We start from the raw sequence: 15,490 nt of genomic DNA, 5'->3' as shown, positions 1-15,490 counted from the left end.
TGGGTGAAACGGAGAAGGGGCTCCCTTTCTTGCTCCGAGGTCGGAGTGGGAAGAGGAGGACCAAAGCAGGGAGAAGGGATCCAGGCGACTCAGAAACCCAGACCTCTTTGGGAGTAACCTAAAGGGGGTTCAAAGCCATCGCATGCCTTTTGAGGAACAGGGTGGCTAGAGGTGTCCTCACCTCCAAGGAGGACAAGGCTCCTCAAAATGGAGGACAGTCAAGGCAAACGTTGGCCCTGACCAAATAAAAGCCCCAAACACCTCTAGAAATATCAACACATGCTTCTCCTGGGCAGGAGGTCGAACTTTGGACATGACCCAACAAAAAGCTCAAACCATCTAAATAGAAATGCAGATATGTATCAGTGTATCTTTTCTTTTAATGTAGAGCTATGAATATAATTTTAACCAGTTTGTTTCTAGACTTGTTGGCTTGTTTTTCTTTGCATTTTGTGTTCTATGTTTTAAAAAAATAAAACAAAACCCCCCATCTAAATAGAAATACATGCTTCTTAGTGAGGCTCAGAATGGAGGACGTTTGGGAATTCCCTCCTGGGCAGGAGGATGGAATGGAGGACAGGTCCGGGAAAAGGAGGACGCCCGGTCACCCTGCTCAGGAAGGAAGGAAAAAAGGTTGCAAGGAAGGAAGGAAGGAAGGAAAAAGGTTGCAAGGAAGGAAGGAAGGAGTTGGAAGTTAGGGAATCAATGCCAGGGTGAAGCTGATTTTCCATCAACAGCACATCGCCCTCTAACACAAGAAGGAAGGCAGACAGAAAGTAAGATCTAAAGAGAGAGACGTGGCAGGAGAAGGGGTTCCCTCCCCCTTGGAAAATGCCCATCCCTCCTAATTTGGGGGCCTCTGGGTCTCTCCAAGAGCCCCCTTCTCCTTACGGCTACTGCTCTTTCCCAGATGGGATGGGAAGCAATAGCAAGTACATTTCTATTCCAGCAAGGGACACAAGTCTCCTTCGAAAACCCTGCTCCTTTTCCTATTCCTCCTCTGATCTCTATTCCATAACCTTAGTTTGGTAAAAAATAACCAGTCTGCAAAGGAGTCTTCTTGCAGCATTTTCGAGACTCACTGGAAGAAAGAAGTTGGCAGCAGGAGCCTTTCTAGACTTGAACCCACTTCCTGAGATGCATTTGGTGGAGAGGAGAGCTGGAAGCAGGAGCACTGGTAGACCTGAGTCTCCCTCTTCAGATGCATAAAACATAGCACCTTATCAGTACCTTTAGGACAGGTATAGGTTTGAAACACATGCAGAGAGAGCGAGGGAGAGAGGGAAGAGAAAAAAGACCAAATATATATTGCAATGTGTAAAGTAGATACACCAGTGTTATGTTTAAATCTGCAAAAGGTTTGCCTATGCATCTGTTCTAAGTTTCCTGTTAGAGGAGAAGAGTTTTGGAGAACTCGAAAGTCTGCATGTTGTTTTGCAAGGTTGGGGTTGGACTGATACAAGTCCATTTGTCCACTTGGAAAAATATAATGTGTCAGCTTCTGAGTGCTCCAGGACTCTTCTTTGGGGGATTGGTTAAATAAAGTGAAGGGAACATTAGTCATTTTCCCCCCTCTTTCCTTGTGGTTGTTATTCCTGTCTTGTCTAAAGAGGAGGGAAGTAAAGGCCGACTGCCCTTTTGTGACCTTTCCTAGGCCTAATAAAAAATGTTGCCCTGTTATGGATCTTGTCTCCTTCTTTGGCCAAGGTGAGCATTTCCACAGACATAGAGATACAGGGACTGAAGTCTGTTTGTGTGCCTATGCCATGCGCATAGAGATCTGGCTTGCCAGGTATTAACCCTCCCATCATCCTCAGGATCCCTATGGCACCATCCAGGTGTGCTTCAGGCTGGACAGAAGCAGAGGGGCAGGAGGCCCTCACCGCCAAGGAGGACAAGGCACCACAAAATGGAGGGCATTCATGGCAAATGGAGGACATTGCTAAAGAAAAGTTCATGTTTCTTAGGTGAGCTCTCCAAAGAGCGGAGGACATTTTGGCATTCCTCCTGGACACAAGGCTGGAATGGAGGACAGGCCCTGGAAAAGAAGGACCCCGGTCCCTGTTGGAAAGCTCTTTCAACCTGATGTCAAGGGGCTGAGGTCCACAACACACTGCAGAAATAATCCAGTTTGAAACCTCTTTAACTGTCCTGGCTCAGTGCTAGGGAATCCTGGGAATTGTAGTTTATTGTGGCACCAGAGCTCTCTCAAGGTTCAGTGTTTCACAGACAATACTGTTCCCAGAATTCCCTAGCATTGAGCCAGGGCAATTAAAGCAGTCTCAAACTGGATTATTTTTGCAGTGTGCTTTCAACCTTCTTTTTAACCTGAGTCTATTTTATGTGATTTTTATATTACATTTTATACTATCTATATTTTAAGCCATTTTATACATAGACATTTTGATTGTTTGGACTTTATAATATTTTTAAATATTTTTATTGATTTATTGATTTTCACATATTAAAAATAAAATTGATCAGTAATTTAACAATAATTTTAAAGGTTTTATCCATAAGCCACCTTGGGTCCCTTCTGGGGAGAAAGGCGGGTTATATAAATGAAATAATAACCAGTCAATCAATACATAAATAAACCTTGGAGGTGGAGATACAAACATAAGGCTTTTTTGGGCCTTGCACAATGTGAGTAATGAGAACCAATAGCCATGAAGCCTTGACCAGTTCATCACAACTCTCCTGTGGTTTCCATATTACTGTATATCCAATAGTCATTCACATGGGGATGTGTTACTTTCCTTGGCTTTAGGCAACCAACTTCTTTCTTCCTGTTGCTCTCCAAGGTGCTGCAGGGTCCCTTTGCAGACCAAGAGCCATGGAGAGGGATCCTGGACCTGTAGCCCCTTTGAGAGTAAACTGAAAGAGGTAAGTTGGTAAAGCAAGAGTTTTTGTAGACTTGAGCCTGCTTTCTCAGAGGCATTTATTTGGTGGAGTCCAGAGACAGAGCTGTACAAGTATCCATCTGAGGAAGGAAGATCAAGTCTAGGAAAGTTCATAGTCAACCAAGAAGGAGGAGGAGGAGGAGGAGGAGGAGGAGGCATCCAAAGCCACCTTGGGAGGCTTTGGATGCCTCCTCCTGGGAGGCTGAGTTGGCAATTGACCTTCCCTCCCCTCGCTCTCTTCCTCTTCCTCCCATTTTATTCTTCTTCTTCTTCCTCCTCCTCTTCTTCCTCCCCTTCTTTTTCTTCCTCTTCCTCTTCTTCCTGTTCCTCTTCCTCTTTCTCCCACTCTTCTACCTTCTGCTCCTTCTCTTCTTTTTCCTTCCCTGCTTCATCTTCCTCCTCCTCTCCTCTTCTTCCTCTAATTCTTCCTCCCCTTACTTTCTTCTCTTCCTCCTCCTCCTCCTCTTCTTCCTTTCCCTCTTCTTCCCTTCTTCCTTTCATTCTTCCTCTCCCTTCTCTTCCTCCTCCTTTTTCCTCCCTTTCTTCCTCCCCTCCCTCTTCCTCTCCTTCTTCCTCCTCCTCTTCCTCCCCCTTTTCTTCCTCTAATTCTTCCTCCTATTTTCTTCTCCTCGTCCTCTTTCTCCCACTATTCTTCCTCTCCCTCCCCCTCTTCCTCTTCCTCCCTCCTCCCCCTCTTCCTCCTATATTCCTCTTCTTCCTCCCCTCCCTCTTCCTCCTCTTCCTCCTCTCTTTCTCTTCTTCCTCCCCTTCTTCTTCCTTCCTCCTCTTCCTCCCTCCTCTTCCTCCCCATCTTCCTCTTCTTTTTGTCTTTTTCCTCCTCCTCTTCCTCCTCTCTTCCTCCTCTTCCTCTTCTTCCTCTCCCTCTTTCTCCTCTTTTCCTCCTCTTCCTCTCCCTCTTCCTCCTCTCTTCCTCTTCTTCCTCCTCTTCCTCCTCTTCCTCTCCCTCTTCCTCTCCCTCTTCCTCCTCTCTTCTTCCTCTTCCTCTCCCTCTTCCTCCTCTCTTCCTCCTCTTCCTCTTCTTCCTCTCCCTCTTCCTCCTCTTCCTCTTCTTCCTCTCCCTCTTCCTCCTCTTCCTCCTCTCCATCTTTCTCCTCTCTCCCTCCTGGGGGCCCCAGGGGCCAGCCTTGCCTCCATCCCCTCCTGCAGCCCAGAGAGCCCTGACTTTCCCCAGGGAGCCTGTCCCCCAAGTGATCCGCAGAAGGGGCCCCTGGCCATGGTCCCTCTCCCCTTGATCGCCCTCCTTTTCTCCTTGGAAAGTGGCAGCGAAGAGGAGGAGGCCTGGTCGACAGACTGGGGAGAATATGCAAAGGATGAGCTCTGAATAATGAATGATGTGCTTGGAAACCAATTCCAAAGTCTCTCTGATAGAACAATATCAGAAGGGAAAAAAGAGGGGGTGGTAAGTAATAGCCGGGCTTTAAAAGGCGCTGGTTATGTTTTTATTACTATAGTTAAAAGAAAAAAAGAATGAAAAAGAAACGGAGGAGGAGGAATAATAATAAAAAAACCAGAAGGATGTCTATATTATTATTTGGGCGCAATGGAGAAGAAGAGCTCAGCAAGCCTCTGGATCCATCATATATAAACTCTACATTTTGCCTGCCTTATATATAGGAAGGCTTATAAAATATTAACCTGGTTTTAATATCAGCTTTTAAGTCTAATCTGTTGACGTTTTGCTGTCCCTTTTCGCTTTAATTACAGGGCATAATTAATAAGGCCGGGCGTCCTCTGCAGAGGCGACTCTCCTCCACTCTTTTATTTTCCTTTCCTTTCTTTTCTCCCTCCTCCTCCTCCTCTTTTTCCCCATGAATAATAAACTTGGGAATTAATTTCCAGGAGGACCCTGGCTTCCCAGGGTCAGGTCCTGCAGAAAAGAAGCCTCTCCCCCTTCGCCATCACGTGAGTTTATTGCTGGAGAGATGGCTTTATATCTTTCATAATAAGGTATTTTATAGACAGATCCTGCAATATAAAAGGAGCCCATGCATAAAACACGTTATTCTAAACTGCCCAGCCTTACAAAAACTGGACCCAGAGACAACTAGACTATTAAAACCCATGGAAACCAGTCCATCAACTCCTTAAACTGGGCACGATTTATCCTCTGGAATTATTTAATTGTTTGGGGATTCCCCCCCTTCCTTCCTTCCTTCCTTCCTTCCTTCCTTCCTTCCTTCCCTCCTCCTTCTCCTTTAACAAAAAACAAGGATGCTATGTTTTGTTCTCTCCAGTAAATCCAGTATGTTAAGTGTGTTGTGGCACGAATCCCATAGCATTGCGCCGTGGCAGTTAAAGCGGGGTCAAACTGGGTTACTTCTGCCCTGCAGATGCAGCCTCTCAGACTATCCTCTGAGGCAGTGTGTTGAAAGAGGGAGGTCCACAATACACTGCAGAAATAATCCAGTTTGAGACCACTTTAACTGCCTTGGCTCAATGCTAGCAAGGTCTGGGGAGTGTAGTTTTGTGAGACCCATCTAGCCTTCTCTGCCAGAGAGCTCTGGTGCCACAAAGAACTACAGTTCCCAGGATTCCCTAGCACTGAGCCAGGGCAGTTAAAGCAGTCTCAAACTGGATTATTTCTGCAGTGTGTTTTGGACCACAGAAGAAAATCCGGGATGCCATTGAGGTCCAAAGGCCACTCACTCTCTCCCTGGCAATGATGCCGCAGTGGGAGGGCACCTTGCATTTGGGGTTCCCTGTTCTGATCTGGTGCCACAATAAGATACCATTCCCAGAATTCCATAGTATCCTGCAAAACCAAGGCCAGAAGGTTTTTCCATGGCTGGTCGGATGGAAGTGTGGGACAAACACACCAAAAAGACAGGCCTTGTCAGGGAGAAGTGCTGTGTTTCCTACAACCTGGAAGAAAGCACTGGAAGAATAACCCTCCTCTCTCACTGGCACCATATTTCTGTCCTGGGGTGCATCCACACAGTAGAATTAATGCAGTTTGACAGCTCTCTCACTGCCATGGCTCCATTCGACAGAAGTCATTTTTGCAGGGCAGCATCACTCTTTGACAGAATAGGCTAAAGGCCCTGTAAAATTAAAGATCCCAGGTTTCCATTGGCTGGAGCTACAGCACTCAAAGTGGTGTCAATCTACCTCAGTGCAGATGCACCCTTAGGAACCAGTGTTGCATAGTGGTTTGAACATTGGACTGTGAATCTGGAGAGCAGGGTTCAAAATTCCAGCTCAGCCAAGAAACCCACTGGGTGACCTTGGGCCAGGGGTCACACTCTCTCAGCCTCAGGGGATGGCCATGGCAACCCCCCTCTGAAGAAACTTGCCAGAACCCCATGAAAGGGTCACCGTAGGGTCTCCATAAATTGGAAACTGACTTGAAGGCTCAAGATATTCTTGGGAGCCCTGCCAAAATGCCCCCTTCTACACAACCATTAAAGCTCCAGGAGCCCTCTGAAGTGTTAAATCTGGCAACCCTAGATGGCATCAAGCCATAACCAGTGCACTTTTTCAGTGACTCCTTTTTCCTCTGTGAAGCCACAGTTGCAGGCAAAACATCAGGGATAAACTCTTCTAGAACATGGCCCGAAACCCCCACAAAACCCAATATCCTTTCCCCTCCTTTGCTCATCTTTAATTTTAATATGATTTCAACTTTAAAGCAAGTCTGTGCAAGGCCTTGGGGATACAGCAGTGTGCTGTAATGGTTCACATACTGGTCTATGTTTGTGGAGATCCGGTTCTAGTCTTCACTAAGCACATTTCATAGTCAATACAATGAACCACTCATCTCAGCTAGAAACTCAAGATGTAGAGACCCATTTAGAAACTCATCTCACAGTCAATAGCCACCAGAAGACCTGTCCTCAGCATATATGTTTACAGTACCTCTGTTCTGCCAGGGAATAGTCAACAGAGGCTTTTCTGAGCTGGGTATGTATTGTGCTCCAGCCTTCCTCACTGCGGGGTTTTCTGGATGTCTGGATTGCAGTTCCCATTATCTCAACCACTGCCTTGGACTGATAGCAGTTCCAGTCCAAACAAATGGAAGGTACCAAGTTCGGGATGAGAAAAAGAGTGAGGGAAAACAGAGCCACCTAGAAAAAGCCCAATGATCAGTGTACAGTATTGTAGTGCTTCTCTGCTGATTTTGTTGTTGTGCACCTTCAAGTCATTTCTGACTTATGGTGACCCCATAAAGCAAACCTATCATGAGGTTTTCTTGGCAAGAGTCATTCAGAGGAGGTTTGCCATTGCCCTTCCCTGAGGCTGAGAGAGTGGGACTTGCCCAAGGTCCCCCAGTGGGTTTCATGGCCGACTTGGGAATCGAACCCTGGTCTCCAGAGTTGCAGCCCAACACTCAAACCACTATGCCATGCTGGCTCTAGTGCTTTTTATACTAGATCTCTTTCACTGGTGAACAACTATGAATAGCTAGTATCCATCAGGCCTTAGCAAACTTCAGTAACATTCATACTAATGTGCTTTCAGCACCGAAAGGCTGGCTGCTTGGTAATGGACTCTGCATTTATTTGTTTTCAAATTTGTTTTTCTATTATATTTTACATCCAGTCCATTTTGCATTCTGAAGTCTAGGCCTAGCTCCCAGAAACTCCAGACATTGTGGGAAATAAAGTCCGCAGCACCTGAAGTATAGGGATGCTACTTTTGCCTGGCTTAGTAACATGCAGAAGTGTGTTATTTCTATGGCACTGGAGGCCAGGGATCAAATCTCAGCTCAGCCATGATCAAATCTCCACTCACCTTGGGCAAGTCACACTCTCTCAACCTCAGAAGATGACAACAAAAGAACGCGCCAAGAAAACTCCACAATTTTCTTGGCCCTTAGCGTCATCGTAAGTCCGAAACGGCTTGAAGGCACACAACACCAAGCAACAAACTTTGTTAATAACTGGCTCCACTAACCACCTGAGCTCTTTACTCATGTTCCTATTGGAGAAGGCAGGCTTCCTTCCACTCACAGCCCTTAGATCTGTGGCAGTGTGGACAAGCAAGTGCAGCTGGCACATATCCCCCAACATTTCACAGATGAAAACTGACACAGATGCGTCCAAAAGCAACTGAAAAGTGGGAAGACAGTGAATGATTTGGGTATGCCCCTGCAAAACTGGGATAGCTGGAGAATATGATGCTACATGCATAAGCTTTGTCTCTTTAAAGACACATCTTTAAGTAGACAGGGCCCACCTTGATGCATAGATCATCTGTGTGGAATATGCATTTTGTATCTGGAGACTTGTCTGTGTCTTCTCTTCAGTGTGTGGCTAGTGGTTACAACTAGGATATCCTCACCACTGTAAGAATATTTACACCACCATATAAAAGAGGCTGTGGATGGACTTAGTAATGTGGTATCACTCTGCCAATTTCCTGCCATGTAAGAATTGTATGAGAACGAACCAGATCATTGTAGTTTCTGTATCCAAACATGACCAAAGACAAAACTGTAGGGAAGGAGGCTCCACACTTTGCCTCAGAGTTAATTGTTTCCACGACGCAACAAGAGAGTTGCGTCTGGATTTCTGAATTCAGAAAATTAAACTCCATTAGTGATGATGCTAATAAAAATGCATTTTAATATTACAACTAATTTGTGTTTTTTAATAATATCACTTATTGTGGATTTATTTGCATTTGTTGCATAATGGTGATGTTGTGAGCCACCTTGGGTCTTGGTTCAGGGGAAATGCTGTGCAATAAACCAAAAGAAATAACTACTAAACACTTGGGATGCACTTCAGTGAAATGGGGAATCAGCTTTTGAACTAGCTTTGGCCCCAATGCAAAGGGTTACATCCAATCCTTTCATGAAGCCCTAAGACTCGATAGGAAAGAAATCCCATTCAGTATTTGTCGGAGCTTCAGCTGAAGCTATATAGCTCAATATATCTGCTTTGTTTGTCATTTTAGACTCTCCCTTTTTAAAATGAAGAGGCAAGATGAGATGGACAGGCTGCTGGAAGGCGATCAAGGGAAAGTGAGGTCATGAAAACCTTTTAACAAGACAGGTAGCATTTTATAATAATGGAACATTAATTGATACTACATTACTCTGAAATTCCTATAGAGCTGCATATATTGCATCAACAACAATGCAAAGAGGGCTAAAGAGATGGATAGTATTACATGATGAAGGAAGAATGATTTCCATTTCAGCGTGGAGGCAGTACTGCCAGTTAGTTCTTTCCGGTGAATGAAGCAACCAGCAACAAGAAGATCTAATTTGTTCTATTGACTTGGTATGGTTTTGCTGACATAGAATCATAAAGCCAGAAGGGAGCATCAAAGGTCATTTACTCCAGTCACTGCCATGGTACATACATGACTTACACAGTACACAAAGACAGCGTAGTTTAGATCAGTGTGTTTTCCCTCCACTGTTGTCAAATATGCGCTTCGAAAATGTGTGTTGTTGTTATTGTTATTAAACTTTATGTTTACCTCACCTCTCCCTCCAAACTGAGAGGCTTTGCCTTGGTCCTTCAGGCCCAATTTCCGTATGAAAATAATATTTCTTTCCAATGCATGATAAAGGAATCCATCATTAAAAGAGCCATTTTGATTTCATTTCAGCATTTCAGGTCAAAGCTCCAGATTTTTCCAGGTAACAGGAATGGCTTTGCATAGCTGCTAGAGCAGTTTATAGGAGCAAACAGAAAGGGAACCTTTAACTCACGCTTTGAAACAAATGGACATAATGCAACTCCGCAAGTCTCTACCTCAAGAATTTAAGCCATTAATGGTTGATAACATTCTTTGTACTCCTATATTTCTGGAGGAATCATCCTATGAGTTGCCTCAGCACTTGCTTCACCGATACCATCATAGGTTACTAAGAGCCCTGGATTCTTTCAGTTCAGTGAGGGATCTTGGTTGTGTGTTTGGAGAACTGATAGCTTGTGATAGGTCACATGGAGTAGTCTAGAATCTCTGATATTAACAGACACTGCTATGGCTTGCAGACAAATAGATAGATCAATCAATCAATTGATTTGAGTGATAAATAGTTGGGGTCAACTCTCTTCCCTCACACCTGTTCTTCAAGCACGAAGATGAAACTTTTCAACTTTGTCTATCTAGATGGCCCTGCATGTGGAACAGGTAGTATTTCAGACAGCTCCCTTGGAAACTGCAGCTTTCAGCCTCCTACGATCAATCTAAGTTGTACTTCATTTCTCCATGTTCTTGGTGCCAACATACACTATGACTATCAACTCCACCCAGCCAAAAAAGACAGGCTATCTAAATGACTACATCATGCTGCCTATTCGTGTGATACAACTCCAGCTCTCTGGGTCTGTCTTCTACTACCATTAAGCGTATATCTATTGTTTTTTTGTGGTTTTTTTGGGCTATGGGGCCATGTTCTAGAAGAGTTTATTCCTGACGTTTAATCTTCATTTGTGACTGGCATGTTCAGAGAAGATGCTCTGAAGATGCCAGCCACAGATGCTGGCGAAACGTCAGGAAGAAACTCTTCTAGAACATGGCCACACAGCACAAAAAACCCCGACAAAAAACCATGGATGCTGGCCACGAAAGCCTTCGACTTCACATTGGTATATCCATTGCTTGAGAGACTATCTGCTCATTCTCCAAGAAGTGGTCCTTTCAAAGTTCTTTCTTCTCAGGAGGGACACCCCTTTCCCTAAGATGCTCTTTCTCCATCCCAGATGAGCAGCCATCATCCTAGGACTGAGACACCAGAATCACTTGCTCCCCAGACATATCCATAAGCCTTTCTCCAAAACAGCTATTTTGGATTCAAAGGAAGCAGTGCTTGCATTTGTCTTACCTTGGTTCATTAGTATCAAGCAAGGATGCCCCTTTGGGACTGAATTATTATCTGTATGCTTTATGGGGGAAAGTGCATTACAGGTTTATGTCACCATGCAATTCTCACATAGGCCAGTTGTCCTAGCTAGCTTCTCTGTTCCTTTTTATCCTTTGTACTTTCATACAACAATGCTCAGCCCCGGCCAGGTTTTTTTTCCCTCTCTACTAAATAGAACTTTGTTTCAAACACTTTTGTCGGGCAAATTGCATTAGGGTGGATGGTGCAGGTATCCATTATAGTTTATTTATCCTGATACTGTTTAGATCTCACGCTTATAAATAACTTATGTTATGGGGCTTTTGTTTGTAGAAATGTAACTTACATATTTTATTACGCTTTTCTGTAAACCTCAGAAAGAATGTTGTCAAAGAAGCGCTCTTAACGGCAATCTAAACTAAGCTACATAAAATCTACACCGCCATTATTTTTTAATATGACAAGGAAGCATGGTCTTTCTCGATAGTTTGAAAGGTTTGCTGTCACCATAAACACACACTACAATAAAACATTAAAAAGTCGGAGGGATTATTTTTACAAAGTGCATACCCACCTGCTGCCAAGTTCCTCCGAAGCCTTCTTATGCAAGCAGGAAACCATATTAACACAAAACATTTTTCAAAGGCAGCTAGATTTGCGTCTCTCTTCCTCGAAGCCCCTTCCCCTTTTAAGCCTAGCAATGGAGCATTCACTGGTATGCTAAATAAAGATGCATTTTTAAAACTCCTGCATGTGAAAGCTTGGGCAGTGCTTGGGTTCACTTCATGGTTTTGCGGGATGAATTCCAAACTGGAAATCCCTATTTGTCCAATTTGTAGCTGCAGTGTAAGCTCCCGGATACTTAACTGAGAGGGAATTACTGTGACCTAGTTCTCATTCGCCTTTACAATAGTTTCCCATCTCAATTATTCCCTTGCATTATGTTCATAGGTATGGAGAAAATAGAGCCCAGGAAAGAAAGCTACGTAAAAGTAGGGCATTCAGATAGCTGTGCTATTGCAAAGATAAATAATTATTTTTTAAATGTTCTTAATTTTGGGAGTGTTCCTTGGAACCACGGATGATTTTACACCACTAGAACTAAAATTCAAACCAAAGTACTGTGGCAACCAGTGACATCTCTCCGAGTAGGCATTTTATATGCCGATCTACTCTTAATATGATTCATTCCTTAACAGAGGTTGAGAAGCTGTTCCAAATATGTATATCGAGCTTTATATAAGATTTTATTTATTTGGAAGCGGTGCATTCAAGGTGCATCTCAGCAATGGATTTCCATGCTCCAGGGAGCCTCTCGCCTTATATGAGGAAGGAGCACTAAATCCAGAGTGCTGAGTTACAAGCCTATACTTTTCAATTTTAGCTTTCAAGAGGGATGCTAGTTTAAAACAACAAAATTGACTAATTTCTGAACGCAAGCAGGTTACACACAGTGTTTCTTTCCAATGCATGATAAAGGAAACCACAGTTATAGAATGATTAGATTTCATTTCACCTTTTTAGTTCCAAGTTCCAGATTTTTCAAGGTAACAGGAATGGCTCTGCATAGCTACTAGAGCAGTTTAACTCATGTTGCGAAGCAAATGGACATAATGCGGCTCCTCATTTCTGCACCTCAGGGATTTAAGCCATTTATGGTTGACAACACTCTTTGTACTGCCTGTTTTGCTAGTACTATCAACATTCAGTCTGAACACTGACATGAAACTCCAGGTCGCTGGTCCAGCGCTTTCCAACTGGATGCTCTCCAGATATAGTGGGCTCTCTGTATCCGCCGATTTTTTTATCCACAGTCAACCATTCAAGGGCCCACTATACAGTATAATATACAACACCCAGGGTTCCTGACTATCACCCATTTTGGCTGAGCTGAATGGGAGTTGTAGTCTAAAATATCTTTATTTCACATTTTAAAGCCCATTCTAGCAACAGCTCTCCAAAGCTTCAGGCAGCAGGGTTTACTCTCTGTGGTCATTCAGTAAGATACTGAACCTACACTGCCATGGGTTCAGACTGTTGAAATTTCTGGTTAATGAATCCCACCCAGTTTGCTTATAAATCTATTTTGCTCTGGCCAAGGTGTCCTCCCTAAGCCAGAAAGGAAACGTCTTGGGGACTACTCATGTTACTGTCAGTGGCTGAAAGGGAAAGCCCCAAAGCAAATTGTCTATGGAGGCCCACCATTGTAGTGAGTGCTGTACATGAGGTATTATTGTCAGCCAGGCTATTCTGACTCAGCTGTTCACTTGGGTTGGTCCCCAGGGGGTCAGTGCAGGGATGTGCATGGGTTTACATGCCTGTCTTCACCCCGCCCCAGAACCTGCAACTGGATTGCACTCCTTACCTTACTGTGCTGTCACTCCTATTGAGAAGGCCACTGCTGCCATGACTGATGCAGAAATGGGGCACCTAGTGGCATGGTCAGTCATCCTTAGACACAGCAACAGGAGGCTTCTCAGTAGGAGCAATGGTGCACCAAGGTAAGGAGTGTGTGTCTCTGTGTGTGAATGTTTAAACAGCCTGGGTTTCTGCAGAGCTTCCAACAGATCTGTGTCCAGTCTGTAAGGATCCGGCCAAATTCTGGTCCTGGGATTTTGGCCTGCATCACCCAAACAGGCACTGCGATGCTGGGGGAAACACAGGTCATTGGGCCCGTGTGGACAACCCCATTGAGAGTTCGGGGATTTTTACTCCCCACATTGAACCCATGTCTCAAAAATGACTTGAGAGGCAAATGAACAAGTGCATCCAGTGCTATGCCCTTAAAAGCCCACATGAAGACAAATGAGAAAGGAAAAATAAACACCAAATGGCATTTGAGGGAAAAATTAAAAAAGCAAAATAAACACCAGGATGAATGAGAACAAATAGTAAGAAGGAACAGAAGGAGAAAAAAAATAAGCAAGTTCTCTTAGCAATGGCTGTGTGAAAGAGAAGTTCTGACACGCTGCTGCCACTGCAGAGACACAGGGAAAAGAATTGGTGAAAAGAGTGTGAATGTTGATGCATACACATCAGAAGGGACAGGGTTACCAACAAAAACCTTCCCTGAACAGATCTTGCTAAGAAAACCCTACAATAGGATGACCATAAAGTCAGCTTGAAGGCACAGAACATCAGTGCTTAATCTATGTTGCCCAAATGGTTCTGCAACAGTCCAATGTCAGCTTTTGATGTTAGAGCCCTGGTGTCAGTAATACTGGTTGACATCAAACCCTGGATACTTTACCAGTAATTCATACCAGATTGTATGATGAAAAATCTTTCTTCTAACCAGTATGGCTGCATCCACACTGGAGATCTTTTTGCTGTGTTCCTTAATCATCTAAAGGTATTATTCAGGTGTTATTCAAGGCCATGACTGAAGTCCTTTAAGAATTCTATGTATGTAAAGAGGAATCTGCTTCATGTTGGCACCCACTATTTACAAAATATATAGCCTAGGATATAAACCTCTGAGTTCGCTTGTGGGCTCCTTACAGTGACGGCTAACTTCATTCTTGTTCAAGGAATGCTTTAGCAGTTAAAACAAAGGACAATTATGCGACTGGGATTTTGACCCAGAATGAAACATTCAAGATGGATTGTATCAAATATGAATTTATTTACACTCCATTAACAAAAGTACTGTTATTTGTGAGTTTGGAAAGTACCACTTTTGTCACTTTAATCTTTATTTAATGCAGATGAGTTACTTGTAATTTTGTTAACTTATTTTACAGATAGTGCACTTAAGATATAAATCTTCTAAAAAAATCTACACCTTACTATATATCCTTATTGGTTAAAAATTAGGCTCTCTGTTAATTCAGAATTTGGATAAAGATATGAAAGAAACAGGGACAACATCAAATAACCTAAAAAAATGTCTATGAAATTGTTTATTGGTTTCATTGTGGACTGGAAAGACCCAATAAATGCAATTTCAAGGAAAAATACATATTGTATTTTGTTCTTTGGTTAAGTACTATTTCTGCACCATGTAACTGAGAAAAGAAATAAGAAACCTGGACAGGAAAATTCAAAATGGCTCTTTTTATGCCACGTCTCATTGTACATTGTTTCCAGTGTTACAAATCCTTACATTTATGCCAGCAATATAAACAGGCAGAAGTTATTTAGAAAAATATTTTCTATGAAAGTCAACATCTATCTAACAATATAGCATGGTATCCCAACTTTCAGAGTCTGATCATTATTATTTCAACATGCTCCAAGTTCAGCATCAACTCATCATGTCCGAACTGGCGGATTCAGACGCTCCCTCACAGCGCATGATTTCAGCCATGTCTCTGCGGAAGACGGACATGTTTTGTGTGAATCTGTAACCAAGAAGACCCCAAAACAAGTTTAAATAACTTCTCATTAAAGCTTTTAGAAAAATACTTGCAAGTAAATCTCAATGCTATACAAATGTTGCGCATCTTCACAGCACTGAGTATCTTGTGTACGTCAGATGTAAACAATGTTAATTTAACCTGTTTCGATTCCAGGTTGTTATGTAACAAAATGGTAAAGCCAAAGTGGTGTGTACTCCTGCAAGGCACTGTATTTTTTAACATTTAAAAATGATTCAAAACAGTAATAATGCAAACATTGAGAAGAACATTCTGTTGAGAAATTCCAACCTAGAACTTGACCCTGGATTCCATTTGGAAATTGCTCAATAAATTAACATGCGATTCTGGTGGAAAAGCAAATTCGGATGAATTATTAACAAATTCAGTAAGTGTAAGCCAAACAC

At 43.1% G+C, this 15,490-nt stretch overlaps 2 protein-coding genes across 4 annotated transcripts in view; both read right to left on the bottom strand.

Annotated features, from left to right (window-relative positions):
• Positions 1–15,490, bottom strand: part of FGF18 (fibroblast growth factor 18) — a 650,869-nt gene that overhangs the window by 280,140 nt on the left and 355,239 nt on the right. The window lies entirely within an intron of this gene.
• Positions 14,331–15,490, bottom strand: part of RANBP17 (RAN binding protein 17) — a 242,905-nt gene continuing 241,745 nt past the window's right edge. For all 3 annotated transcript variants that reach the window (XM_042464644.1, XM_042464725.1, XM_042464814.1), the window contains one exon: positions 14,331–15,068. In XM_042464644.1, coding sequence (XP_042320578.1) covers positions 14,972–15,068 — 97 coding nt within the window. In that variant the 3' untranslated portion in view covers positions 14,331–14,971. The remainder of the gene's footprint in view (positions 15,069–15,490) is intronic.

This window comes from Sceloporus undulatus, chromosome 1 (assembly GCF_019175285.1).
Source record: "Sceloporus undulatus isolate JIND9_A2432 ecotype Alabama chromosome 1, SceUnd_v1.1, whole genome shotgun sequence".
In the NCBI taxonomy this organism is placed as follows: Eukaryota; Metazoa; Chordata; class Lepidosauria; order Squamata; family Phrynosomatidae; genus Sceloporus; species Sceloporus undulatus.
The sequence above is the reverse complement of the archived record's forward strand: the minus strand, read 5'-3'. Positions and strand labels throughout refer to the sequence as shown.